Source organism: Elephas maximus, chromosome 19, assembly GCF_024166365.1.
Source record: "Elephas maximus indicus isolate mEleMax1 chromosome 19, mEleMax1 primary haplotype, whole genome shotgun sequence".
Lineage (NCBI taxonomy): Eukaryota > Metazoa > Chordata > Mammalia > Proboscidea > Elephantidae > Elephas > Elephas maximus.
In genome coordinates, this window is record NC_064837.1 from 14,586,372 (window position 1) to 14,613,098 (window position 26,727).

A 26,727-nucleotide genomic window follows, 5' to 3' on the forward strand; every position below is an offset into this window, starting at 1 on the left:
CTTCCGGTCTCTCCTTTCGTGACCGTTTTGCCAGTTTCTAACCCTCTCTACCCTCCTATCTCCCCTCCAGACGGGAGATGCCAACACAGTCTCAAGTGTCCACCTGATACAAGTAGCTCACTCTTCGTCAGCATCTCTCTCCAACCCATTGTCCAGTCCCTTCCATGTCTGATGAGTTGTCTTCGGGAATGGTTCCTGTCCTGGGCCAACAGAAGGTTTGGGGACCCTGACCGCCGGGATTCTTCTAGTCTCAGTCAGACCATTAAGCCTGGTCTTTTTATGAGAATTTGGGGTCTGCATCCCACTGTTCTCCTGCTCCCTCAGGGGTTCTCTGTTGTGCTCCCTGTCAGGGCAGTCATCAGATGTGGCCGGGCACCATCTAGTTCTTCTGGTCTCAGGATGATGTAAGTCTCTGGTTCATGTGGCCCTTTCTGTCTCTTGGGCTCATAGTTATTGTGTGACCTTGGTGTTCTTCATTCTCCTTTGATCCAGGTGGGTTGAGACCAATTGATGCATCTTAGATGGCCGCTTGTTAGCATTTAAGAACCCAGACACCACACTTCAAAGTGGAATGCAGAATGTTTTCTTAATAGAATTTATTTTGCCAATTGACTTAGAAGTCCCCTTCAGCCATAGACCCCAAACCCCCGCCCTTGCTCCGCTGACCTTAGAAGCATTCAGTTTATCCCGGAAACTTCTTTGCTTTTGGTCCAGTCCAGTTGAGCTGACCTTCCCTGTATTGAGTATTGTCCTTCCCTTCACCTAAAGTAGTTCTTATCTACTAACTAATCAGTAAATAACCCTCTCCCACCCTCCCTCCCTCCCCCCTCTCGTAACCACAAAAGAATGTGTTCTTCTCAGGTTATACTATTTCTCAAGATCTTATAATAGTGGTCTTATACAATTTTTGTCCTTTTGCATCTGACTAATTTCACTCAGCATAATGCGTTCCAGGTTCCTCCACGTTATGAAATGTTTCACAGATTCGTCACTGTTCTTCATCGATGCGTAGTATTCCATTGTGTGAATATACCATAATTTATTTAACCATTCATCTGCTGATGGACACCTTGGTTGCTTCCAGCTTTTTGCTATTGTAAACACTGCTGCAATAAACATGGGTGTGCATATATCTGTTTGTGTAAAGGCTCTTATTTCTCTAGGGTATATTCCGAGGAGTGAGATTTCTGGGTTGTATGGTAGTTCTATTTCTAACTTTTTAAGAAAACGCCAGATAGATTTCCAAAGTGGTTGAACCATTTTACATTCCCACCAGCAGTGTATAAGAGTCCCAATCTCTCCGCAGCCTCTCCTACGTTCATTATTTTGTGTTTTTTGGATTAATGCCAGCCTTGTTGGAGTGAGATGGAATCTCATCGTAGTTTTAATTTGCATTTCTCTAATGGCTAATGATCGAGAGCATTTTCTCATGTATCTGTTAGCTGCCTGAATATCTTCTTTAGTGAAGTGCGTGTTCATATCCTTTGCCCACTTCTTGATTGGGTTGTTTGTCTTTTTGTGGTTGAGTTTTAACAGAATCATATAGATTTTAGAGATCAGGCGTTGGTCAGAGATGTCATAGCTGAAAATTTTTTCCCAATCTGTAGGTGGTCTTTTTACTCTTTTGGTGAAGTCTTTAGATGAGCATAGGTGTTTGATTTTTAGGAGCTCCCAGTTATCTGGTTTCTCTTCATCATTTTTAGTACTGTTTCATAATTAACATTTTGAAAACTAAAAATTTTGCAAACAGCCAGAAAAATAATGACACCTTACCTATGGGGAAAAACAATTTGAATGATAGTGAATTTCTTATCAGAAACCATCAAGGCTAGAAGGAAGTGGTTCCATATTTGTTCAAGTAAAGAGCTAAAGGGAAAGAACTGTCAGCAAAAATATCCTACAGGACTGAAGGGGAAATGAAGGCATTCTCAGGTGAAGGTAAACAAAATTTTCACCGGCAGACCTAGCCTAAAAGAATGGATAAAGGAAGTTCTCTAAACAGAAAGAAAATAATAAAAGAAACATTGGAACATCAGGAAGGAAGGAAGACATGATAAGCAAAAATATGGGTAAATACAACAAGTTTTCCTTGTTCTCTTAAATTTTCAAAATCATGTTTGACAGTTGAAGCAAAAATTATAACACTGAAGTGGTTCTAAATGTATCGACAGGAAATATTTAGGCCAATTATAAATGCAGGAGGGAAAAAGGGACATAGTAGAGGTAAGATTTCTACACTTCATTCAAACTGGTAAAATGACATCAGTAGATGGTGATAAGTTACGTGTTTATAACGTAATACGTGGAAAAAAAAAAAACATTGCCATCGAGTCAATTCTGACTCATAGTGACCCTATCACTAAAAATGTTATTTAAAAAAAAAATGTTATAGAAATAGATAAATTCAAAAACAGTATAAACTCATGGCCATCAAATTGATTCCAACTTACATCAACCCTATAAGACAGAGTAGAACAGCCCCATAGAGTTTTCAAGGAGCAGCTGATGGATTTGAACTGCCAATATTTTGGTTAGCAGGCAAACTCTTAACCACTCTGCCACCAGGACTCCATAGGAGGCTAGAATTCAGGGCACTAGCTCCAGGGGAAGGCTTTCTCTCTCTGTTGGCTTCGGGGGGTGGTTCTTGTCATCAATCTTCCCCTGGTCTAGGAGCTTCTCAGCACAGGGACCCCATGTCCAAAGAATGTGCTCTGCTCCCAGCACCTCTTTCTTGGTAGCATGAGGTCCCTGTCCTCTTTGCTCATTTCTCTCTTTTATATCTCAAAAGAGATTGACTCAAGGTACAACCTAATCTTGTAGATTAAGTCCTACCTCATTAACATAACTGCCTCTAATCCTGCCTCAATAACATCATAAAAGTTAGGATTTACAAGACATAGGATAATCACATCTGATCACAAAACGGACAACCACACAATACTGGGAATCATTGCCTAGCCAAATTGCTACACATTTTTGGGGGGACGCAATTCAATCCACAGCACAGGTTAAAAGTAAAAGGATAGTAAAAAGGTATATCAGGCAAACATTAATCCAAGGAAAGCAGGAGTAGCTATCTTAGTATCAGGTAAAGCAAATTTCAGAGCAAAGAAAATGACCAGACAGAGAAGGATGTTATATAAAAGGATCAACCCACTAAGAAGATGTAGCAACTCTAAATGTGTACGGACTAAACAACAGAGCTGCAAAATACATGAAGCAAAAACTGATAGAACTGAAAAGAGAAATAAACAAGCGCACAGTTAAAATTGCAAACTTCAACACTACTCTATCAATAAGTGAAAACTACCCAAGTTTGGCAAGATATCTAAACCTAGAAAGAAGATCATCAAGGATAAAGAATAATCTTGAAACGCTTGGAAACTAAACAACATATTTATAAGCCATGCTGAGAGGGAAATTTATAACACTAAATGCATACATTAGAAAAGAGGATAAGTTTCAAATCAATATTCTAAATTTCCACTTCAGAGCCTAGAAAAAGAAAAGCAAAATAAATTCAAAGGAAGCAAAGGAAGGGGATAATAAAGAGCAGAAATCAATGAAATCGAAAATATAAACACAATGGAGAAAAATCAATAAAACAGAGAGTCAGTTCTTTGCAAAGATGACTAAAATTGACAAATCCCTAGCAAGACTGACAAAGGAAAAAAACAAAAGAGAGCAAGAGGAGACACAAAGCACCAATATCATGAATGAAATGGGCTAACACTATAGACTATAGAGGCACCAAAAGATTGATAAAGGAATACTTTGAACAATTCCACACACATAAATCTGACAACTTAAGTGAAATAGACCCCTTTCTTGAAAACACAAACTGTCACAGTTCACCTAATATAAAATAGATCATTTGAATTGCCCCGTAGCTATTTAGGAAATTGAATTTTTAATTAAAAAACTCCTCCTTCTCCCCCCAAAAATCTCAAAGCTCAGATTGTTTTGCTTGGAAATTCCACCAAATGTTTAAAGAAGACTTAACAGCAATTCTACACAAGCTCTTTCAGAAAATAGAAGAGGAGGAAACACGTTCCAATTCATTTTATAAAGCTAATATTACCCTGATACCAAAAACAAAGTCAGTACAAAAAAATTAAACTACAGACCAATATCTGTCATTAATATGTATGCAAAAATCCTCAACAAAATATTAGCAAATACAATTCAGCATTATATTAAAAGAATTATACACCATGACCTAGTGGGATTTAGTCTAGGCATGCAAGGCTGGTTCAATATTTGAAAAATCGGTCAATGTAATCCAGGGTATTAACAGGCTAAAGAAGAAAAAAATCAATTGATCGTATCAATAGTTGTAGAAGAATCATTTAACAAAACTCAACACCCACTGATGATTAGAAAAAAAAAAACTCTCAAAGAAATAGGAACAGAGGGGAACTCCCTCAACTTGGTAAAGAGTATCTACAAAAAAAGCCTATGGCTAATTATTCACTAAAAGACTAAATTCTCTCCCCCTAAGATTGGGAATAAGGCAAGGATGTCTGCTCTCATCATTCTTATTCAGCATGGTGCTAGAAGTTCTAGTCAGTGCAATAAGGTAAGAAAATGAAGTAAAGGCATGTGGATTAGAAAAGGAAGAAATAAAACTGTTACTATTTGCAGATGACATGATTATCCACATAAAAAATCTCAAGGAATCTACTAAAAGGAAAAAAAAACTCTTAGAAATAAGTGAGTTCAGCAACATTGCAGGATACAAGATAAACATAGAAAAATTAATTGTACTTCTATATACTGGCAATGAACATGTGGGCACTGAAAAATTAAAAAAAATACCATTAACCATTGCTTAAAAATACTTGGGTGTAAATGTAACAAAACACGTACGTGTATGACAAAAGCTATGCACACCGATAAAAGGAATCAAAGACCTAAGTAAATGGAGAGATTCTGTGCTCCTGGATTCAGAGACTCAACATACTGAGTTCTCTCCAAATTGATATATAGGTTTAACACAATTTCTATCAAAATTCCATCAAGATACTTTGTAGATACAGACAAGGTTATTAAAAAATTATACAGTAAGACAAAGGCACTAGAATTTTTTAAAGAATCAAGCAGGAGGAATCATTTTGCATTAGGCAAATCTGCTGCAGAAGACCTCTTTAAAGTGTTAGAAAGCAAAGATGTCACTTTGAGAACTAAGGTGCCCCTGACTCAAGCCATGGTCTTTTCAATCACCTCATATATGCACGTGAAAGCTGGACAATGAATAAGAAGACCAAAGAGGAATTGATGCATTTGAATTATGGTGTTGATGAAGAATATTGAATATGAGGGCGGAGCCAAGATGGCGGACTAGGCAGACGCTACCTCGGATCCCTCTTACAACAAAGACACGGAAAAACAAGTGAATCGATCACATACATAACAATCTACGAACCCTGAACAACAAACACAGATTTAGAGACGGAGAACGAACTAATACGGGGAAGCAGCGATTGTTTCCAGAGCCTGGAGCCAGCATACCAGTCAGGTACGGCACAAGCACAGAGACCTGCTCCACCCCCCTGAACTAACCCCGGGAGGGGGACTAGCCGGTTCCACGGGCGGCGTGGGACGCAGCCGTTAGGAGAAGTCCCCGGGAGGCAGTGACTGATCTTGGAGCAGAAAGAGTAGCATCCGAGCCGGGGAACCGTCCCACAGGGATTTGGACTGCACGCAGGTACGCCATAAACACGGAGAGTTGCTCCACCCCCTGAACTAACCCCGGGAAGGTGACCATCCGGGTCGCGCGGGCGGCGTGGGACGCAGCCGGTAGGAGAAGTCCCCGGGAGGCAGCGACTGGTATTGGAGCGGGGAGAACAGCGTTCCAGCCGGGACACTCGGTCGCGGCACAAGCACGGGGAGCTACTCCACCCATCTGAACTAACCCCGGGAGGGGGCCCACCTGGTTCACGGGGGCGGCACGGCCACGCGGCTGGAGGGACGGGAAGTCCCCGGGAGGCAGCGACTGATTTTGGAGTCGAGAGTGCACCGTCCCAGTAGGGGAGCCTTGACGCTGGGCGTGGGGCTGGAAGCGGAGGATCTGACCGTGACTCCAGCGGGCCAGACCCCCCGGGGGCAATCTCCACACAGACAGCACACATAGGCGACGCGCCCGCGGGAATCTCAGATATAAGAGTCATTCCAAGCAAGACAAGCAACTCTGGCTATATTCTGAGGCGCTACTCTCCTATCTCTCTGTTCCCTCCCCCACCCTCCCCAGGCGGCTTCATTAACATCTGAATAGCCTGAGCCAGAGGGAGAACTCTGATAGGGATCTGACTGCAGTTTTTTTTTAGCGGATTTTCTGGAAAAACTAGTTTCCCAGTGATGGCTCGGAGACAACAATCCATATCAAACCACTTAAAGAAGCAGACCGTGACAGCTTCTCCAACTCCCCAAACAAAAGAATCAAAATCTTTCCCAAATGAAGATACAATTTTGGAATTATCAGATACAGAATATAAAAAACTAATTTACAGAATGCTTAATGATATCACAAATGAAATTAGGATATCTGCAGAAAAAGCCAAGGAACACACTGATAAAACTGTTGAAGAACTCAAAAAGATTATTCAAGAACATACTGGAAAAATTAATAAGTTGCAAGAATCCATAGAGAGACAACATGTAGAAATCCAAAAGATTAACAATAAAATCACAGAATTAGACAACACACTAGGAAGTCAGAGGAGCAGACTCGAGCAATTAGAATGCAGACTGGGACATCTGGAGGACCAGGGAATCAACACCAACATAGCTGAAAAAAAATCAGATAAAAGAATTAAAAAAAATGAAGAAACCCTAAGAATTATGTGGGACTCTATCAAGAAGGATAACCTGCGGGTGATTGGAGTCCCAGAACAGGGAGGGGGGACAGAAAACACAGAGAAAATAGTTGAAGAACTTCTGACAGAAAACTTCCCTGACATCATGAAAGACGAAAGGATATCTATCCAAGATGCTCATCGAACCCCATTTAAGATTGATCCAAAAAGAAAAACACCAAGACATATTATCATCAAACTCACCAAAACCAAAGATAAACAGAAAATTTTAAAAGCAGCCAGGGAGAAAAGAAAGGTTTCCTTCAAGGGAGAATCAATAAGAATATGTTCTGACTACTCAGCAGAAACCATGCAGGCAAGAAGGGAATGGGACGACATATATAGAATATTGAATATACCATGGACTGCCAGAAGAACAAACAAATCTGTCTTGGAAGAAGTACAATCAGATTGCTCCTTAGAAGCAAGGATAGCGAGACTGTCTCATGTACTTTGGACATATTATCAGGAGGGATCAGTCTCTGCAGAAGGATATCATGCTTGATAGAGGGTCGGGGAAAAAAGAGGAAGACCATCAGTGAGATGGATTGACACGGCGGCTGCAACAATGGGCTCAAACGTAGCAATGACTGTGAGGATGGCACAGAAGTGGGCAGCATTTTGTTCTGTTGTACATAGGGTTGCTGCTATGAGTCAGAACCAACAACAAAATAAAATATAGAGAAAAGAACTTCACCTGAGATTTTAAAAACATCCTTGTAAGTAACTTGGTTTAAGGAGAAAATAGAAAATACAATCTTTATGCCTTAATGCTCATTATGTTGTAAGTAACAATTCCAATAACAGCCAACTTAAAAAAAAATAAGGGAATTTTTGGCTTACTGAACTTCAGAATTGGTTTGACACAGCGGCTCAAAAACACCATCGAGGACTTGTTTTCTTTCCATTTTTTCATTGTATCTTCTGTGACATCAGCTTTATCCAAAGGCCAGAGCCCCCTGTGATCACAAGATGGGTGCCACAATCCACCTAACCAGTTAACCAGTTGCCATTGAGTCAAATTCAACTCATGGCGACCCCATGTGTTTCGGCGTAGAACTGTGTCCCACAGGGTTTTCCATGACTGATTTTTCAGAAGTAGATTGCCAGGCCTTCCTTCCAAGGTGCCTTTGGGCAGACTCAGACGGCCACTGTTTTGGTTAGCAGCCACATACATTAGCCATTTGCACTACCCAGGGACTCTACAGTTGACCTGGGGCTACATACTTTCTTGTTCACAACCAGAGAGACTATTTCTACTTCAACCATCACACAATAGTTTTGGGCTTCACTTTGAAAGGACCAACTTACTTCTCATTTCTGTCCCTGGACCAATCACCATGACTTATGTCAGGGTAGTTGTTTGGGCCCTTAAGTGTGTCATGAGGACGGAGTCTAGTGAATGATTTAAGTCCAGTCATGCAAATGGGATGGAGTCAATGCCACCAAAAATGCTAAGGATGGCTTAGGAGTAGTTTCCCAAAAGAAAGAAAGGAAAAGTTAAATGGAACTTGGGTACACCTCCAACTAACGTCTTGTACAAAGACTCTTTAGAAATGAACCACACCTAGAGCACTGGATTAGACTTCTTTGGATGCATGCAATAGAAATCAACTCTAACTACCTTAATCCAAAAGAGAATTCTTGGAAAGATAATGCAGGAGCTCACAGGATTCAAGAAAACATTGACAATCCAGGACTACTCAGGAATCAGAGAGTTCTGAGGGCCTTAGTAACAGGAACGTCTCTCCTGCTTTCCTGAGCACTTTGCTGAAATGAAGGAAGTCCAGTTCTACTTTGTCTTCTTCTGTCACTTCACTCACCATTGAAAATCTTAGGAGAGTGAGTTCAGCTGTCCATGATTAGTTCATACACCTGGGCTGAACTCAGGTGGTGACAGGGACGATCTAGTAAAAGGAACTTCCAAAGATGTCTTTGGTTTCCATAGTGAGAGGCCAGGGTGGCTACTTTTATAGTCCCATTAAGTTTGCCCTCATTTGGGAAGACATAATCTACTATAAGGAAATTGGAGTGCTCATATCAAGGAAGCCAGCACCTGTCTGTCAGTTTGTCATACTGTGGTGGCTTGCATGTTGATCCAATGCTGGAAAACATGCCACCAGTATTTCAAATACCAGCAGGATCACCTATGGTGGACAGGTTTCAGCAGAGCTTTCAGACTAAGACAGAATGGGAAGAAAGGCCTGGCAATCTACTTCTGAAAATTAACTAATGAAAACCTTATGGCTCACAAAAGATCACTGTCTGACTTGCTTGCTTTGGGCACGTCAATAGGAGGGATCAATCCCTGAAGGAGGACATCATGTCTGATGAAGTAGAGGGCCAAGTGAGGGTTGGGGAGAGCCTCAGTGAGATGGATTGGCACAATAGCTGCAACGATGGACTCGAACATGCCGGCCATAATGAGGGTGACACAGGACTGGGCAAGGTATCATCCTAGTCTACATAAAGTCACCATGAGTCTACTGAATGGCAGCTGCCTATCTACCTATCTCTATCAAGGAGGAATGGATGCTGGGTGAAAATTTTTAAATATTGCAAATAATTATGTGGGGTGTCACAAAGCAGTACTCATACAAAACATAATTTAAATGCTTTTACTGAAAAAGCAAGAAAGGTTGAAAATAAGTGAACTAAGATTTCAGTTCAAGGCAGAACTATAACTTTAAAATAAGCCCAAAGTAGGAGAAATTATTAAAAATAAAAATAGACATTAATCAAAAAGAAAATTAAAAAAATAGCATTTGATTAATAAAACCAGAATGTGATTTTTTTAATAAATCCAATAAAGCAGACGAATCTTTGCCAAGTGTGATGAAGGAACGAAAGGGAGAGAGAGAGAGAATACAAATAAATGACATTAGAGGTCATGACTACAGATACGGAGATTTTAACAAGCGGTAAAAGTATAAATCTACAACCTTACGATAATAAATTTGAGCACCTGCACAAAATAGATGATTTTCTAAGGAAATATAAATTATGAAAATTGACTCAACATTAGAAATCTAAACAGACCAATAATTATTGTAGGGGTTATAAAGGTATTCAAAGAGCTATCCTTCAAATGACATCAGGTCCAGATGGTTTTATAGGTGAATTCCAACCAAAACTACATAGAACAGAAAATGATCTATAAACTGTTCCAGAGAATAGAAACCTTACTAATGGATTTTATAAAGCTATCATAACCTTAATAGCAAAATAAACAAACGAACAAATAGGCAAAACCTCCAAAAAGAAATCTGTGGGGCACTCCAATTTTTGAACTTAGATGCAAAAGTTCTAAATAAACTGTAAACAAATCAATCCAGAATTATATTAAAAGAAAAATTTATGATGACCAAGTAGGGTTACTCCCAAGCATTCAAAGAGGCAAAATTTGAAAATGTATTAATTCAGGACGCTTGTGATTTGAAGAAGGTAAGACATAGGATCATCTCAGTCGGTGCCAAAGCATATGAATCTCATTTCTATGTTTGGAAAGTCCTTCAACTTAGGAATCTCTGGAGAAGCAGAACCTGCCTCTTACTACATAAGCTGAAAGTGCTAGATGCTTGCTTTCCCAACTCTCTTGCAGCAGAGACAAAAGCACGTGACCAGATGGACTCCCACCTAGACTTTGAATCAGGGACTAATATCACGAGGAAGTAGGAATGGTGCAGGGTTCTCTCTCTGCAGCAGTGGAGGTTGTGGGAATGCTGAGTTCCGGCTCAACAGTTCAGTGGTTGGTGCAAACTCCAGTGACCTGGTCTTGCATCAGGAAGAGTTTTGCTCACCAGACTGGTTCTGCAGCCTGGCTCTGGGCACTGTTCCTGGCTACCTAGCTCCAAGTCTGCTTGTCCAGCCCTTACTGAGAATTTTGTGAAGTAGCCAATGTATTTTTAATAAATTTCTTTTCAGCCTAAATTAGCCAAATTTCTGTTGCTTATAACTAAAACCCTAATGGATACCAACGCAGTGAAAATCAACAGCCTCAGAGCTGTCCTCCATGCCGTGCCTTTTCCGCACTTAACGTTCTACTTCCCTTCCCAATGCTCACTGCCTCACGTTCTCCACATCTTCAATTTTTTTTTAGTTATTTATATAAAGGGCAAATCTGTGGATTAACTGCATCTGGCTCAAGCATCCACCCCAGGTCCAGTCACCAGTGATGCAGCAGGCTCATGTGGTTGCATTTGGTGTCCCTACTGGGGGACAGTAGGTGGGGCATTTTTATCATTCAAAGGGGTAGTGACCAACTAACATGGCAGCTGACTTTCTGAAATAGACACCAGGCCGGGCCTTGGGAAGTCAGAAAAGTCTTCTCAGAGGAAGAAATTCTAAGCTGGGCCTGCCAGATGAGTTAGAATTAGGCAGGAGAGGGCAAGAGGTGCGGAGAAAAACCAGGCTGGGAAAAGAGCATAATCCCAAGTAAAAAGTGGAAGGGAAAGAGATGGGGCTGGACCGCAAAGGTCAGCTTCATGCAGGACTCTGTGGGCCCTGTTGGGAATTCTGGACTTCCTCCTGAGAGCTCTAAGGAGCCATTGATAGGTTCTGAGCAGCAGCAGGACAGGAGCAAATGTGCAGGTCTGAAAGACAAGTCTGGTGGGAAATAGAGAGAAACGGAGGCCAGATGGGAGGCTGTGGCAGTGAAGCAGTAGAGAGAAGATGGCCCATGGACTAGGAATGATGGCAGTGGGGATGGAGAGGAGTGGACTCAAGAGAGATTAGAAAGTAAAATCACCAGGACTTGGTGATAGGTTGGTTGTGGGGATGAAGGAGGGAAGGAGTTAGGGATGACCATCAGGGCTTTTGTCTGTACTGATTGACTGGCTAGATAAATGAGTAGAAGAGGGTCCCTTCACTAGGCTGGAGAACACAGGGGAAGGAGCTATTTGGAGAGATGAGGTCTTAGCTTCCTAGTGCTGCTGTAACAGAAATACCACAAGTAGGTGGCATTAAAGAACGAAAATTTATTTTTTCACAGTTAAGGAGGCTAAAATTCCGAATTCAGGGGGCCAACTCTAGGGAAAGGCTCTCTCTGTTGGCTCTGGGGGAAAATCTTTGTCTCTTTCAGCTTCTGTAGTTCCATGATTGATCTCCATGTGGCATCTGTCTTCCCTGTTTCTTCTCTTTTGTCTCTGTGTCTATGCTACGCCTTATAACTCAGATGCAATTAGATTTAGGACACACATACACTGATACAGCCTTATCAGCATAAGAAAGAAAATCCTATTTCCAAATAAGATTCCATCCATAGATACAGGAGTTAGGATTCCAACACATAATTTGGTGAGACACAATTCAATCCATAACAGATGATAAGCTCTGCTTTGAGCATATTGTTTTAGTGCCTGTGGAACATCCATGTGGAGAAGTACAAAAGGCAGTTGGACATACGTGTTTAGGTCTCAGGAGATGGGTCTGGGTCAGAGAGAAACGTTTGAGAGTTACTGGGGATAGGCAAGGAGTACTAACAAGTCTGTCTTGGAAGAAATATAGGCAGAATGTTCCTTGGAAACAAGGATGGCGAGACTCTATCTCACTTACTTTGGACATGTTATCAGGAGGGGCCAATCCCTGGAGAAGGACATCAGGCTTGGTAAAGTAGAGGGTCAACAAAAAAGAGGAAGACCCTCAATGAGATGGACTGACACAGTGGCTGCAACAATGGGCTCAAACATAGCCAACAATTATGAGGATGGCGCAGGACCGGGCGGTGTTTTGTTCTGTTGTATATAGGGTCACTACGACTCAGAATTGACCTGATGCCACATAAGAACAACAACCAGGAGCCCTTGTGAGGCAGTGGTTAAAAGGTGAAACATTGGTGGTTTGAGCCTACCTGCTGCTCCATGGCAGAAAGATGTGACAGTCTGCTTCCGTAAAGAATACAGCCTTGGAAACTCTATGGGGCAGAGTTCTACTCTGTCCTATGGGATCGCTGAGTCAGAATCAACTTAACAGCAATGTGTTTGGTTTGTTTTGGGGTATAGGTGGCAAGGAACTGGATAAGGTGCTTGTGTAGCAGAAAAAAGAAGAGGGCCCATGGACACTATGTTGAGTCAATCACAAAAGGACAAATATTATATGAGACCACTATTATAAAGAAACAAGAAAAGGTTTGCACATGAGGGAAAAAAACAAAAAAACTTTGATGATTACCAGGGATGGGGGAGCGGAAAGAGGGAGGGAAAATTACCAAATAGTAGGCACATGTTAATATTGATGAAGGGAAAGGCAACACGAAATATGGGGGAAGTCAGCAAAACATGACCAAGGCATGGGAGGACACTGAAAGGAATGAAAGAACAAAGGGCAAAAACGTAGTTACTGCAGCCTAGACAATCTTGCAACAATAGTATAACAAACACTAATTCACAAATGGACACATAGGTAGATATATATGCCAAGAGGTGTGCGAGGGTATAAGGGAGCACACTCATCTGCAGATATAGGTTTGGTGGTAGATATTTCTACATACATTATTATAAACAATAGGCCACACAAGGGCTACTGTCAGGGCAACTTCTTAGAAATAACCAAAAACCTCAGGGGACGAAGTTTCTAGGCTCAAAGGTGAAGGACCATAGACTCGGAAGACATCTATGTCAATTGGCACAACATAGTTCATAAAGAAAAGTTCTGCATCCTACTTTGGCAAGTACCTTCTGGGGTCTTAAGAGCTTGAAAGCAGCCATCTAAGATACAACTATTGGTCTCTTACCGTGAAGAGCAAAGGAGAATTAAGAAAACCAAAGACCCAAGGGGCAATTAGTCCAAAGGACTAATGGACTAATGGACCACATGAACCACAGCCTATACGACCCAAGACCAGAAGAACTAGATGGTGCCCCACAACCACTACCAACCACTCTGGCTGACATCACAACAGAGGGTCCCAGACAGAGCAGGAGAAAAATTGTAGAACAAACAATCAAATTCACAAAAAATATCAGACTTACTGTCCTGACAGGGACTGGAAGAACCCCCAAGACTATGGCCCTAAAACATCCTTCTGAACTGGAAGTGAAGCCATCCCCAGAGACCATCCTTATGGGCCTGTCACAGCATAGACAGGCCCATAAAATAGTAACACCCGAGAGGAACATGCTTCTTAGCACAATCAATTACATGAGATCAAAAGGGCAACATTTGTCCCAAAGCAAAGACGAGAAGGCAGGAAGGGGGAGCAATTCAGGACGAGAGGAAATAAGGAACCTAGGATGGAAATGGGGGAGTGCTGGCACACTATGAGGAATGACACCAACATCATGGAACCCTTAATGTACAAACTATCGAACGGGAAACGAATTTGCTCTGTAAACTTTCACCTAATGCATGATAGAAGACCAAAATAAATAAATCTCAGTGATAAAAACCAAAAAACAAAAAGAAGAAGAAGTGGGCTCAAGGTCAAATCCTGGGGCATGTTAAGTTTTCAGCAAGTGCAGAGGAGTCCATAAACGAGACTGAGAGGTAAGGGGAAACCAGGGAAGTCACAGTGTCATAAAGGCCAAATGGCAATTCCAAGGACAGTGTGGCCATGAGCTTACAAGCTACATCAAGTACGATCATACTGGAGAAGTGTCTGGAAGATGGAGGGCACTGGTGGCCTTGGCAAGAACTGAGTCAGTGGAGCAGGGGGAGAAGCCAGCCTGGAGTGGGATGAGGAGGCAGAGGGAGGCAAGGCACGTAGAGAGTTAAAATTAGGCAACTCTAAGAATGTAGCACAAACAGTTAAGTGCTCAACTACTAGCCGAAACATTGGTGGTTGGAACCCATCCAGAAGCACACTGGAAGACAGGCCTGGCAATCTGCTTCCAAAACGTCACCGCCTTGAAAACTGTATGGAGTAACTCTACTCTGTAACACATCAGGTCTCCATGAGTCAGAATCAACTCAAGGGCAAATAAGACAACAAAGAATGTAGCTGTGAAGAGGAGAAGAGACAGGGTGGCAGCTGGGGAGGTTTTTAAAAGATGGATACAGGTGGCTGAAAGCGTCCATCCTGATCTCCCCAGTGTGGAAGGAAAGTGGAAGAGTGCAGAACCAAAAGGAGTGTTTGGGGGAAGTTGTGGAGGGAGTTGATAAGGGCCTGTGTCTGGGAGGGACATTTTGTTCCTAGGTCATTGGGGACCCTATCAGGCTGGCATTTCCTCCCCATCCCCAGCCCCTTCCTGCCCTTTGCCAGGCCCTCCCTGGGGCTGGAAGACAGAAGGACCAAGTCACACCCTAGAAGAAGCTCTGTGTCTTCAGATGTCTTTCTGCCTCTCTGTAAGCTGGGGCTGGGGTGCAGGGAGGTGGTGGCGGGGGGGGTCTGAGGGAGGGATAAGAGCCAAGGACTTGTGAGGGGTAGTTTGGGCTTTGGGTGCAAGGGTGGGGAGGCTGGGAGGTGTGGAAGCTGAGTTTTGGAAAGGGAACCTGGAGGCTGCAGCAGGGCCAAGGGACAGGGGGAATGATGCCAGTGGCTGGTGGTGCATCCGCTCAAGTCCCCCTCGCCCACAGGTCCCCATGCTTCTCCTCTTCTTGCTGCTCCTGTTGCCAAGCCCCTCACATCTCCAGTCCATCTGTGATGTATCCGAAGTGGACAGCAAGGTGTTAGTGAACTGTCAGAAGCTGGGGCTGAAGGTGCTGCCCCCAGACCTGCCAACAGACACAGCCATCCTGTACCTGGATGAAAACCCGCTGGCCACCTTCTCCACAGCATCCGTGGTGAATCTAACTCACCTCATCCAGCTGCGCCTGGATCACTGCCAGCTGGCCAACCTGCAGACTGATGGGATACTGTCACAGCTGAAGACACTGGATCTATCACACAATCAGCTAAAAAGCCTGCCCCCACTAGGGCGGGCACTGCCAGTTCTCATTAGCCTGGACGTCTCCTTCAACCAGCTGGCCTTATTTTCAGGGGCCCTGGATGGCCTGAGCCAACTGCAAGAGCTCTATCTTCATGGCAATCACTTGAAGGCTCTGCCCCCAGGGCTTCTGGCAAGCACACCCAGGGTGAAGAAGCTCAATCTGGCTAACAACGAGTTGGACGAGCTGCCCCCTGGACTCCTGAATGGGCTGGATGACCTAGACACACTCTACCTCCAAGAGAACTGTCTGCGCACAATACCAAAGGACTTCTTTGGGGACTCCATCCTGCCTTTCGCTTTCCTCCACAGCAACCCCTGGGTCTGCAACTGTGAGATTCTCTATTTCCGTAATTGGCTGCGTGACAATGAGCAAAATGTCTACTTATGGAAAGAAGGTATGGAGGTCAAGGCCATGACTCCCAATGTAGCCAGTGTGCAGTGTGCCAACTTATCTGACGTACCCGTCTACACCTACGAAGGGAAGGGTTGCGCCACCCCTGGTGATGACTCTGACTATGACAACTATGACGATGAAGAGTACCAAAACGTTGATAAGGTACCTGCCACCACGGCTGTGGTCAGACTCTCTACTGACACTGAAGCCCATACAGAATCTATTGCTTCTTCAGGTAACCATACGCTCTACTCGACTCTACTCCAACGATTCCCTATAATACAGACTACATTCACAACCGAAGAGCTCTCAGATTCCACCATATTCCCAAATACCGCAGAATCTATCACATTTTCTGAAATTCCAAAACTCACTAAAGAACACACCACAACCGCAGCCACCCCAGAAATGACTACTATGCCAACCAGTCCAGAACCCACCTCACTCCCTACTACCTTCGAACCTTTCAACTTCCTGAACATCCGTGGGGTGGCTCAAGGGAATGTGGATACTTCCAGAAATGACCCTTTTCTCCACCCCGACTTTTGCTGCCTCCTCCCCTTGGGCTTCTACGTGTTGGGTCTCCTCTGGCTCCTGTTTGCCTCTGTGGTCCTCATCTGGCTGCTGATCTGGCTGCAGCGCCTGAGACCCCAGGCTGCAGCTGTGTACACCGCACATCTGGAGCTGCAGAGGGGAAGGCAAGTGACCGTGTCCCAGGCCTGGCTCCTCTTTCTTCAAGGATCACTCCCCACTTTCCGCTCCAGCCTCTTCCTCTGGGTACGGCCCAGTGGCCGTGTGGGGCCTCTGATGGCAAGACGGCAACCCTCAGCCCTGAGTCTGGGTCGTGGTCAAGACTTGCTGGGCACAGTGGCTATTAGGTACTCTGGCCACAGCCTCTGAGGGTGGGTGGTTTGGGGACCTTAGAGAGGCCCTGAGGAGCTTTCCTATGGAGATCTAGCTGTGGGTAGGTGGATAAGGAGCCAAGCATCAGGGGGAGGTCTTAATTACTTTTTATCACAAGCCTCCTCTTCACACCACAGGCACAGCAAACCAGGAAGGGCAGCAAGATGGGGGTTGGGTGGGCCACAGATTCAGTTGCATGGGTGGGGGTGGGGTGGGGCGGGGTGGGGGGTGTTCTTAGGCCACGTAATTATTACCATCTCTGTCGGGAAGAGTTTTAGGAAAAAGCAAATAATAAACAGCACACCACATGGTTTCCCCGTGTTCCATGCGTAAAGGAAAGCTTAGAAAAAGCTTTATCAAGATGTGAGCATTGGTTGTCTCTGCGTGATGTAAATATGGGTGTTTTTTTTTTTTCTCCACTTAGCATTTCCTAGTTTTTTTCCATCATGGTATATTATTTGTATAACAAAAAATAATAAAAAAGTTCATTTTCTTCTGAAGAGAGAGTGGCTGGGGCACCTGCCACTAGAATTCCCGAGGCCCCAAGGGGCCGCTGCTATTCACTATTACTCATGCAATCAGCCCCTAGTCTCAGCCTGCGTTTCCCCTGCATGTGGTGTTATCTTTCTCACCCAGCTCCTGCCCTCCCCTCTCCTTCAGGCCACCCCAAGAGCCATAGGTCTCCCTGGTGTTTAGTGACACCGCTGAGGCCTACTGTCCGCAGCCTGCAGTGCTGGGGGAGGGAAGCGGGGACCCGCTCACATCTGCAGGCCCAGAAATGCAGCTCTCTCGCACCACTCAGGCGGCCTGGCTGTGTGTTCCATCTTGGTGGGTTTCATCGAAGGGTCTCGTTTCCTGCTCTCAAGCTAGGATGCAGGCAAATGGAGCCACTTAACCCCTGTGCCAGAGGTGCTGCCATTCCCCTTATTACACTTGGCAGGGCATTCTCACCTGCTGCCTGGTCTCCAGCCCAACCCAGGGTTTCAGGCCCAGGAAATGGGGGTAAAGGCTGGGCCTTCTTGGCTCCATGGAGACTCCTCCTCCAGATGGTGCTACATCTTCCTAACTTGAAACTCTGACCGAAATTCTCCTGCTCTGACCTCTTCCCTGGTACAGGCCACGCTCCTCAGCTCAGCAATCGAGGACGTCCACGCACTGACGCCACCTAACAGTCCAGCGTCGTCTCTCCCGACACAGTTCACAATTTATGCTCCAGCAGTTACACACTTACCAGTTTACCTGCTCCCCAGCACTGCCTCTCCTCTAAGCCTCTGCTCTCGCTCTAGCCAGGGCTACCCCCGTCCCCTCCTCCCGCCCCAGCCAGTCTACCTGCCACTGTGTAAGCCTCTCCTGCCCTTGGGCTAGGCCAGGTGCTCCAAGCTCTCCTGCACCTACCTATTGCTTCACTCCCGGCTCCTAATCACTTCTGTGACATCTTCCCATCTCACCCTGAAACTCAAGAATGGTCTGGGCTTCAAGTATCTCGAAGTGGCCAGCACAGGGTATGCATGGAGATGAGAAGGGAAGCAGGGCTAGGAAGAACCAAGCAGGATATCAGGCTGCTGGGCACTACCGCCTCTCTGACCACAAGGGGACTCTGCCAAGGGGAGAGCTCCCACCTGCTGCCTGCCTGTCCCCCAGCCTGGCATGAAGCCCTCAGCCCTCCTGCTGCCCAGATCTCCTCCCAGTTTGACCTTCCCATGCCTTTATATGCCCCAAGAGGTTTTTAGGTTTCTTGATGGCAGGGCTTGGGAACCACAAATCTCAAGAAACGGCGAAGGCAGTCACTTTCCTCAGGCAGGGGACCAGATCAAGTCTCCAGCCAACATCCTCCCTTTCCTCAAGCCTCCAGGCTTTGGGGGCCTGGCTCCTGTGCTCACCCCAAGCCCTATCCCCTCATCCCCCACTGGCTCCAACCTTCAAACATCTGTTCCCCTCTCAGTCTCTTTACTCCCTCCCCCATCAGGCTGCAGAAGCAGGGACCAGACCCCATAAACTTTTACAGGGGTTAAGTGAGATGATTTGAGCCGTCTGTCACATTCTTGGGCAAGAAGCTGGAAAGCAACAGATGAACCTGGAGTTTTGGGTTTCCTCACTCTATCAGCTTCTGAGACTTGGCTAATTTACACAGTATTTGCATAATACCCGTGGGTGCTTTTTCTTTAATGATTTTTCTGAAACACTCCAGTTCCTGTTCTCCAGGGGCACCAGCTTCCCTGTCCAGTCTCCTCCCGCTTCTGACCCCTACGATGCTCCAGATTTGGGGGTAGTGTCATCAATCCAATTTATTGAGTAAGCCCTCAATGAGATGGAAGGAGGGAGGGCCACATCCTCCCACTGCAGCCGCTTCAACCACTGTGAGTAGCTTCTGCTCTCTCCTGGCCCCTCGGCTTGGCCTTAGCGTCTCCACTGAGGAAGAGACCTTCTGCTGTCCTGAAACTAACACCCAAGAGGAGGGAAGATCTCCTTGGAAAGGTCATGAGGATCAGGACAAGCAGGGCAAACTGGAGCAAGGGTAGAACAGACCAACGTCCTTTATGACAAAGGAACAAACCACACACTGTGGATGGGAAATAAATAGAGGGGCCCGGGGCAGCAGAGTCCAGGCCCCCAGGGGCACACCAACTACGGCAGTATTGGCCCCCCACCCGCCTCAGCCACTGAGGAAGAGCCGCTTGTAGGCCTTGTTCATCTGCTCCAAGAAGATGAAGGTGAGGACAGTGTGGGGACCCAGGCGGGCATAGTACGGCGTGAAGCCCTTCCACAGGCTGAAGAAGCCCTCGTAGCGAATGACCTTCACCAGCACGTCCTAGACAGACAGGCAGGGGGCTGGGGCCAGGACCTGGCCTCGATGGCTCTGTCCCACATCCTCCCCCCGCCCCGTTACCCTCGCAGCCCTCCCCAGGGCATCCGACCCTCTAGTCCGGGGCTCCTGGCCCTGCTTCCTCACCAGTCCGTTCTTGTATTCCGGTTTCCCATCAATCATTCGCATGTTTTGGATCCTGGTGGAGAGAAGATGGGGTATAACAGACATAAGGGGGGCCCTCTCACCATTCTCAGGCCCAGGCCTACACACTCACCGAGTCTTGACAATGTCCACGGGCATGGAGGCGGCAGTGGTGACAAGGCCGCTTATCATGCTGGCACAGAAATGGCACAGGATGTTGTCAGAGAAGTACCCTGTGGGAGTGGGGCAGGGGGTGGCACACCGTCAGCTTGGAGCTGGTCAGGCCAGGCTCGGAGCTGAGGGCCCAGCTCTGGATCTCACCTGAGTCCAGCAAGAACTGCTTGGACTGGGAGTAGGAAGCAAGCTGGGCAGCGTTGACGACGACAGCCCGGGCCATGGTAGGGATGCAGCCCTGATGTGGGGGAAAAAGGGAGAAGAGTCAGAAATGTCCAAGATCAGATCCCATGCCCCTGCAACCTCCAGCCCCTCCAGTCCACTCACCCGCCACAGTGTGGCGACCCCCTCCTCCCGGACAATTCGAAACAGGGCATTGAACACGTTTTTGTAGCCACGGCGCTGGTCAGGTGGAAGCCTGGCAGGAAGGTAGGAGGAGCCCAAGCTCAGGATGGCCCACCCTGCCCACGGGAGCAAAGAAATGGAGGCCAGAAAAAGAAAACACTCTGCTCTAAACCAGGTGGCAGAAATCCGACCTTTGTGTCTAGATTCCAAGGAACAGGCCTGGGGGAAGGCTCAGGACTGGAACTCACCGGCCATCAGCGGTCATGCGGATGAGAGCCACCTCGGCTGGTGTTCCCACAAAGGCACCAGTTGCACCTGCAGTCATGCCAATCACAGCCTTCAGCAGAAACCCAGGGGGTGTACCATCTGCCCCAGTCAGGCGCTCAAAAAGCACGGTGTAGATGCCAAGGCGAGTGGTGGTGTAGGTGGCCTGGCGCAGCAGGCCAGCTGACAGACTAGGGAGTGAGGGGCCAGCACATTAGGCCAAGGTGTGGAGCTGTCAACCCCAATCCCACCCCCCATCCTGTGGCCCCAGTACCCGGTGTAAATGCCCCGCAGTCCTTCGGCCCTCAGGATGCTGGCGAGGGCATGAAAGCTGGTTTTGTACTCCCGTGTCTTGGCCCCTTCGCCGCTCAGCTGCATCCGGTTCTTCACCAGGTCCAGGGGCTGCACAAAAACTGTAGCTCCCATCCTGGGGGAAGATGGGAGTGGAGTCAAACACCAGGTGTCACAGACCTACCAACGATCACTGGAGCCTGGCAGTAAAGGGGTTACAACAGACAAGGCCTGTCGTGGGCCTGACAGAGTCCAGGTAGCTGGCAGGCATGTAAGTCTCTGTGTGTCTGAAAAAGCCAGTGGTCCAGAGAGGCCCTGCAATGAACGGGCTTCACGCAGCTCCATGGGGCTTAAGCAGTGACCTGGGGGTGCGTTCGGGGACGGAGGCATGCAAGACTGAGACTCCACGTAGTCCAGCAAGAGTCATGTAATGACCTGGGACCCCACACGGCCCGGCGAAAACAAGCAATGGGTTGGGAAGCTCTTGTGGCCTGGACGGGACCGTGTAAGGACCTTGCATGCAGTCCAGTGAGGGGCCCTGCAATGCGTGAAAAGCCCATCAAGGGCCTTGCAATGCGCTGGCGACCACGGTGACCCGGCGCCGGCTCGGTTCACTGCAACAGAACCAATGATGAACAAGGCCCAGTTCTTTGCGCCCGTTTCTTTCTCCTTCTTTCCCATCCTTGGGGCCTGAGCTTACCCGGCCAGGCCCCCAAACAGGAACTTGACGGACTTAGGGGAGGTACGGGGCTTCCCGTCTATCCCGCCGGCCCCGGAACTCGCCGCCGCCGCCATCGCCTCTCAATGCCCCTCGGCTCCCGGTCCCGTGCGCGCGCGGCCCCGCTCGCGCCCAAGGTGACACCGCGCGCGCAAAGGGGCGAGGGCGCGCGCGCACGCCCCTCCGGCTCACAGGTTCGGCACCCGGGGAAGTTCTCGCAGGCGCGCAACGCAATGGAAGCCGGGAATAAGGCGAAGTCGAAGGAGGAGCTTGTAGGATGGGTGGGGAAAGAGGTGTGGCATATTGGGAAACCAGAATGTGGGCGCAATTTGTACCGAATTGGAATCGCGGGAAAATAGACAAGAAGCTGTTCGAAGGTCTCGCGAGATCGAGTGAGCCAGGCCCGCCAAGGTTAGGCGGTCTCTCGCGATAAATGTAGCAAGATTTCAACCGGAGCGGGGGGGGGGGGAGGGGGAAAACGTAGTCAGCGCTCTCGCGACACTTGAAGTACCGCGGCGGCGGCGGCGGCAACCAGAGGGAGGAGGAGAGGTTTGTAAACAGGGGTGTTCCAGGATCCCGAGGACTAGAGGGGAAACCATCAGGGCGTCTTTTGGGGCATCGGTGCTCCCTACATCTTCTCAAGCACTTCCTCTGTCTCTAACCTTTCTCTTAACCGGCCTTTTAGGACCGGAAGCCCTTCCTCTTGAGCGTCCAGTGCTTGAAGCTGCTGCCTTTCTCTACCGGAAGCCTTTTTCCAGGGGCTAGGAAGACGGCCCACCTGGCCGGAAGTCCCACCTCCTTGCGCTCCCCCACCCTTCCAGAAGTTTTTCTGTCACCCCTGCTTCCTTCAATCCCCTCTCCCGGTTTTATCCTCAACCTAGAAACTAGGAAAGGATACGTTTAGTGTTTCTCTACCAGCTCTACAAAACAGGTTGACTCCCTCACTCCCTGAGTCGAGGTTCCTTCTCCGGCGCCCCCATGTAGCTAGGAAGTGGAACCTGGGGGTAGTGGGACCCCTGGGATCCTGAGGGAGGGGCGAGGAGGACGCAGAACCCCGCTTCTGCTCCTGCTACCCAGGCGGCGGCTCCTCAGCCTCTCCCCTCCCGCTGCCATGCACCCTGCGGCCTTCCCGCTTCCTGTGGTTGTGGCCGCTGTGCTGTGGGGAGCGGCCCCCGTCCGGGGGCTCATTAGAGCGGTGAGTCTGAGGGGCGGATGGGGGAAGGGCGCCGTAGGGAGGGCTTGCAAGCAGAATAGGGACGTGGACTCTCTGGCCGCAGACCTCGGACCACAACACCAGCATGGATTTTGCAGACCTCCCGGCACTTTTTGGGGCAGCCCTGAGCCAGGAGGGACTCCAGGTGATTTTCTTCCCTTTTCTCATTTCCTCAAATCCTCGGTCTTGAGTAGGGGTGGAGAAGCCTTGCCACTAGTGAAGCTGGTGATAGTCAAGTTAGGAACGAAGGGTATGAGCACGTCAAGCGTGGAATTCAGAAAAGAGGGAGAGACAAAAGAGCCCACCTCTGGAACTCCCAGCCTTGCGAGGGAGCCTGAAAGCGGACCAAGAGAAAAGGCATGGCGATGTGGCGCTTATCAGTAGAGTCTCTGAAGCCAGCTATTACTGGTCTGACCTTGGACGAGTTAATTATTTTCAGAACCTTATTTTTCCCATAAAGTGGGATAATGATAGAAATCCTGTCAAGTTGTTGTTAGGATTAAAGTGGATAAACAGTTTTGTTAATACTTCATCACAAAGATTGCCGATAGCAAGACTTCATTTGGGTCATGGATAGTATAGTCGTTTATGAGATGGGCTGGGAGAAATGGAAGTGAGGAGCCTGCTCTCTGAGTGTTTACTGGAGAAGGGAATGTGAAGCAGAACTTGACAGAGTGACACGGACGGATAAGTAGAATTACAATTAGTGGGAAACGTGAATTAAGCTTGGAGTATGGGATACTGGTCAGGCCATCTAGGACAGGGAGAGGGATGCTGGGAGGATCTGCTAAAGGGCTGTCGTTTGCTGTAGTTGCATCCTCCGGAGGGTAAGGGAAGATTAGACTTTTGATTGGGGTAGGATGCTCAGACCCAAGAATGACCAGGGAAGTGGGGATGGAGGATGTGAAGCATGTGGGAGTCAGTGTGTTTGAGGGGCTCTGTGGGAACAGAACCTAGGGAGGAGATTTCCAACTGTTGTCTGCTTCTCTTCCTCAGGGGTTCCTTGTGGAGGCTCACCCAGCCAATGCCTGCAGCCCCATTGCGCCACCACCCCCAGCCCCAGTCAATGGGTCCGTCTTTATTGCACTGCTTCGAAGATTCGACTGCAACTTTGATCTCAAGGTTGCTGAATGTGAAGTGGGAGCTGGGAAGCTGAGGGTAAAAAAGTCACCAGGAATGAAGGGAGACAAGGCCCATGATGGCTTCTTATCCCCTGCCTTGTCCTTAGGTCCTGAATGCTCAGAAAGCTGGTTATGGTGCAGCTGTGGTACACAACGTGAATTCCAACGAACTTCTGAACATGGTGTGGAATAGCGGTAAAGTCGGGATGTCTGGACAACTGAGTTTTCAGTAGCGCTCAGACCAAGGGGTGGTGGGAGGGCTGAAGGATTAGGGAAAAGAAACTGATCCCGGTGTAACGCCCTGGTTCCTACAGAGGAAATCCAGCAGCAGATCTGGATCCCATCTGTGTTTATTGGGGAAAGGAGCTCTGAGTACCTGCGTGCCCTCTTCGTCTACGAGAAGGGGTAGGACGTGTGCCTCCTTCCCACCCTTCCTTTGGCAGTTCCATGCCAACCGGAGCCCAGGCCTTGCAGCCCTGACCCATTGAGTTTCAGCCCTATCTTGCCTTTTGACTTTCTTCCCACCCCCCTCTCCACCCATGGGCCTTGTCTGGAGCCAGTTACTTTGTCCTTCTTTTTTAACCCTTTGTCAGTCCTGTCCTTCTGACACTGGTCTTCTTTTCGCCAGGGCTCGGGTGCTGCTGGTCCCAGACAATACCTTTCCCTTGGGCTATTACCTCATCCCTTTCACAGGGATTGTGGGACTGCTAGTGTTGGCCATGGGAGCAGTGATGGTGAGTAGCTCAGAGAGCATGATAGGAGGAGGTGGGGCCTATAAGGCCGGGCTGGATCTGGAGTGGGAGGTGAGGTGGTTTGTACTAGGTTGTCCAGTTTTGAAACCCAGTGCAGTCGAGTCGATTCCGACTCATGGCAACCCTATAGGACAGAGTAGGACTGCCCCATAGAGTTTCCAAGGAGCACCTGGCGGATTCGAACTGCCGACCCTTATGGTTAGCAGCCGTAGCACTTAACCACTTCACCACCAGGGTTTATGAGTCAGAATCAACTCGACGGCAGTGGGTTTGGTTTTTGGTTTTGGTCCAGTTTTGTTCCCTAAGGCTGGTCCGTCCGCTCCCCAGATAGTTCGTTGTATCCAGCACCGGAAACGGCTCCAGCGGAATCGACTGACCAAAGAGCAGCTCAAACAGATTCCTACACATGACTATCAGAAGGGTGAGTAGGGTTGGGGGCAGGAGGGCCTCTCCCACAGCTTACCCGGTTCTGAAGACATTTGAGCCCAGGAGATGAAAGAGTAACGATGGCAGGGAGAGGTATCAGGGAGTTCTGAGATGCCACCTTCTTTTACCCACAAATACAATGAGAACAGGAAAGGAGATGAAGAGCAGAGTAGGACAGGAAGTAGAAAGCAAAGATGATTAAGTAAGATATTTGAGGGAAAAAAAAGGAGGGACAGGCCCTGCTTATGAAAAAGAGGGTAGAGGTGGAAAATGGGGTGGAGGAATGAGAGGACTCAGCCTGAGAAGGAACAGGTGAGGAGGGGCTGGGTCAAGCCCTGGAGCCTCCAGTGTCCATATAAGGCTACGGCAGAGGGCCAGCCCCCATTTCCACTCCTTCTACTCCGGATTGCTCTACCCTCACCACCGCCCCCCCCCCGCCCCCCCCCCCCGCCGCAAAAAACCACTTCCCTTCTTACCTCTGCTTTTCTTTGCTTGTTTCTTCTAACCCCAAATTCTTCTGTGTCTGCCCTGGCCTTACCCTACCCAGATTAGCTCTTCCACTGGCTCTGAAGACGAGAAACTCATTTTGCAGAACTTAGCTCCACCCTGAGCCTCCAGAACGAGTTCTTGTAGGCCTTGGTTCAGAATGGGTCAGTGACTGCCCCTCTTCTCTTCCTTCTCCAGGAGACCAGTATGATGTCTGTGCCATCTGTCTGGACGAGTATGAGGATGGGGACAAACTGAGGGTGCTCCCTTGTGCTCATGGTGAGGTCCTCACCCCGTGTCCACGCACCCACCCCCCCAGCAGGCGTCAGCGGCCTCACCTCATTCTTCTCCCCAGCTTACCACAGCCGCTGTGTGGACCCCTGGCTCACTCAGACCCGGAAGACCTGCCCCATCTGCAAGCAGCCCGTCCACCGGGGTCCTGGTGAAGAGGATCAGGAGGAAGAAACTCAGGGGCAAGAGGAGGGTGATGAGGAAGGGGAGCCAAGGGACCACCCAGCCACAGAACGGACCCCACTCTTGGGCTCTAGCCCCACTCTTCCCACCTCTTTTGGCTCCCTAGCCCCAGCCCCTCTTGTTTCTCCCAGGCCTGCAGATGCCCCACCCTCTCCTTCTTCAGCTGCCATACTGGTCTAATATCCCTTCCCCCCATCTCCAGTGACCTATTTGCACAGCCCCTCTTCTTCCCTCTGGTCTTCTATGTGGAGGTAGGGGACATTCCAGCCCCAGGTTTCTCCTTTACCCCACCCCATCCTTTTGAGCGGTTTGGGGAGGGGCAAAGGGACTGGGTTTTCACTTTTTAATAAAATTGTTTTTCTGGACTAAGGGTGAGATCAGCCTTACACAGGTGAACTTATCCTTTGGGGTAATCACCCCCTTTTTTGCCATAGTTTTTTCTAATCCTGCTTGGCAGAGGGTTCTGGGAGAGACTAACCTGTAGTCATGGGGACAGCCCCA

The 26,727-nt window shown here is 47.8% G+C and overlaps 4 protein-coding genes across 6 annotated transcripts in view; 2 read left to right on the forward strand and 2 right to left on the reverse strand.

The window, feature by feature from the left end:
• The window catches only part of CHRNE (cholinergic receptor nicotinic epsilon subunit), a 40,867-nt gene extending 34,624 nt beyond the window's left edge, over positions 1 to 6,243 (reverse strand). The window contains exon 1 of the mRNA XM_049861600.1: positions 5,933 to 6,243. Within this exon, the coding sequence (XP_049717557.1) occupies positions 5,933 to 6,170 (238 nt within the window). The 5' untranslated portion in view covers positions 6,171 to 6,243. The remainder of the gene's footprint in view (positions 1 to 5,932) is intronic.
• An 8,847-nt stretch (positions 6,244 to 15,090) lies between these two features.
• GP1BA (glycoprotein Ib platelet subunit alpha) lies at positions 15,091 to 17,195 on the forward strand. Its single transcript, XM_049861602.1, has 2 exons — positions 15,091 to 15,134; positions 15,366 to 17,195. Exons 1-2 carry the CDS (start codon positions 15,117 to 15,119, stop codon positions 17,010 to 17,012), a joined length of 1,665 nt encoding a protein of 554 aa, XP_049717559.1. The 5' UTR covers positions 15,091 to 15,116; the 3' UTR covers positions 17,013 to 17,195.
• Positions 17,196 to 18,931: 1,736 nt separating this feature from the next.
• SLC25A11 (solute carrier family 25 member 11) lies at positions 18,932 to 22,011 on the reverse strand. The gene is made up of 8 exons (XM_049861607.1): positions 21,737 to 22,011; positions 21,020 to 21,172; positions 20,730 to 20,936; positions 20,464 to 20,554; positions 20,284 to 20,374; positions 20,096 to 20,195; positions 19,966 to 20,017; positions 18,932 to 19,824 (listed from the first exon to the last, which is right to left on the reverse strand). The coding sequence occupies exons 1-8, from the start codon at positions 21,829 to 21,831 to the stop codon at positions 19,669 to 19,671; spliced, it is 945 nt and encodes a 314-aa protein (XP_049717564.1). The 5' UTR covers positions 21,832 to 22,011; the 3' UTR covers positions 18,932 to 19,668.
• Positions 22,012 to 22,074: 63 nt separating this feature from the next.
• RNF167 (ring finger protein 167) lies at positions 22,075 to 26,591 on the forward strand. 3 transcript variants are annotated; one of them, XM_049861606.1, is made up of 10 exons: positions 22,075 to 22,165; positions 22,440 to 22,949; positions 23,032 to 23,112; positions 23,964 to 24,089; positions 24,196 to 24,283; positions 24,403 to 24,493; positions 24,717 to 24,822; positions 25,168 to 25,261; positions 25,951 to 26,031; positions 26,108 to 26,591. In XM_049861606.1, the coding sequence occupies exons 2-10, from the start codon at positions 22,866 to 22,868 to the stop codon at positions 26,404 to 26,406; spliced, it is 1,050 nt and encodes a 349-aa protein (XP_049717563.1). In that variant the 5' UTR covers positions 22,075 to 22,165; positions 22,440 to 22,865; the 3' UTR covers positions 26,407 to 26,591. The 3 variants fall into 3 exon arrangements, with proteins under 3 accessions (XP_049717563.1, XP_049717562.1, XP_049717561.1); XM_049861605.1 differs by lacking the exon at positions 22,075 to 22,165 and adding an exon at positions 22,228 to 22,303; XM_049861604.1 differs by lacking the exon at positions 22,075 to 22,165 and having other exon boundaries at positions 22,310 to 22,949.
• The last annotated feature ends 136 nt before the right edge of the window (positions 26,592 to 26,727 follow it).

What these genes read in the sequence shown, in the direction of transcription:
- SLC25A11 (XM_049861607.1), bottom strand. Translation starts at nt 21,831, where the DNA reads ATGGCGGCGGCGGCGAGTTCCGGGGCCGGCGGGATAGACGGGAAGCCC. An exon ending in CTGCGGGGCATTTACACCGG is followed by an intron (nt 20,937 to 21,019) that starts GTACTGGGGCCA and finishes CTCACTCCCTAG; the next exon opens with TCTGTCAGCTGGCCTGCTGC. An exon ending in GGGTCGCCACACTGTGGCGG is followed by an intron (nt 20,375 to 20,463) that starts GTGAGTGGACTG and finishes CCCCCACATCAG; the next exon opens with GGCTGCATCCCTACCATGGC.
- RNF167 (XM_049861606.1), top strand. Translation starts at nt 22,866, where the DNA reads ATGCACCCTGCGGCCTTCCCGCTTCCTGTGGTTGTGGCCGCTGTGCTG. An exon ending in TGAGCCAGGAGGGACTCCAG is followed by an intron (nt 23,113 to 23,963) that starts GTGATTTTCTTC and finishes TCTCTTCCTCAG; the next exon opens with GGGTTCCTTGTGGAGGCTCA. An exon ending in TACACATGACTATCAGAAGG is followed by an intron (nt 25,262 to 25,950) that starts GTGAGTAGGGTT and finishes TTCCTTCTCCAG; the next exon opens with GAGACCAGTATGATGTCTGT.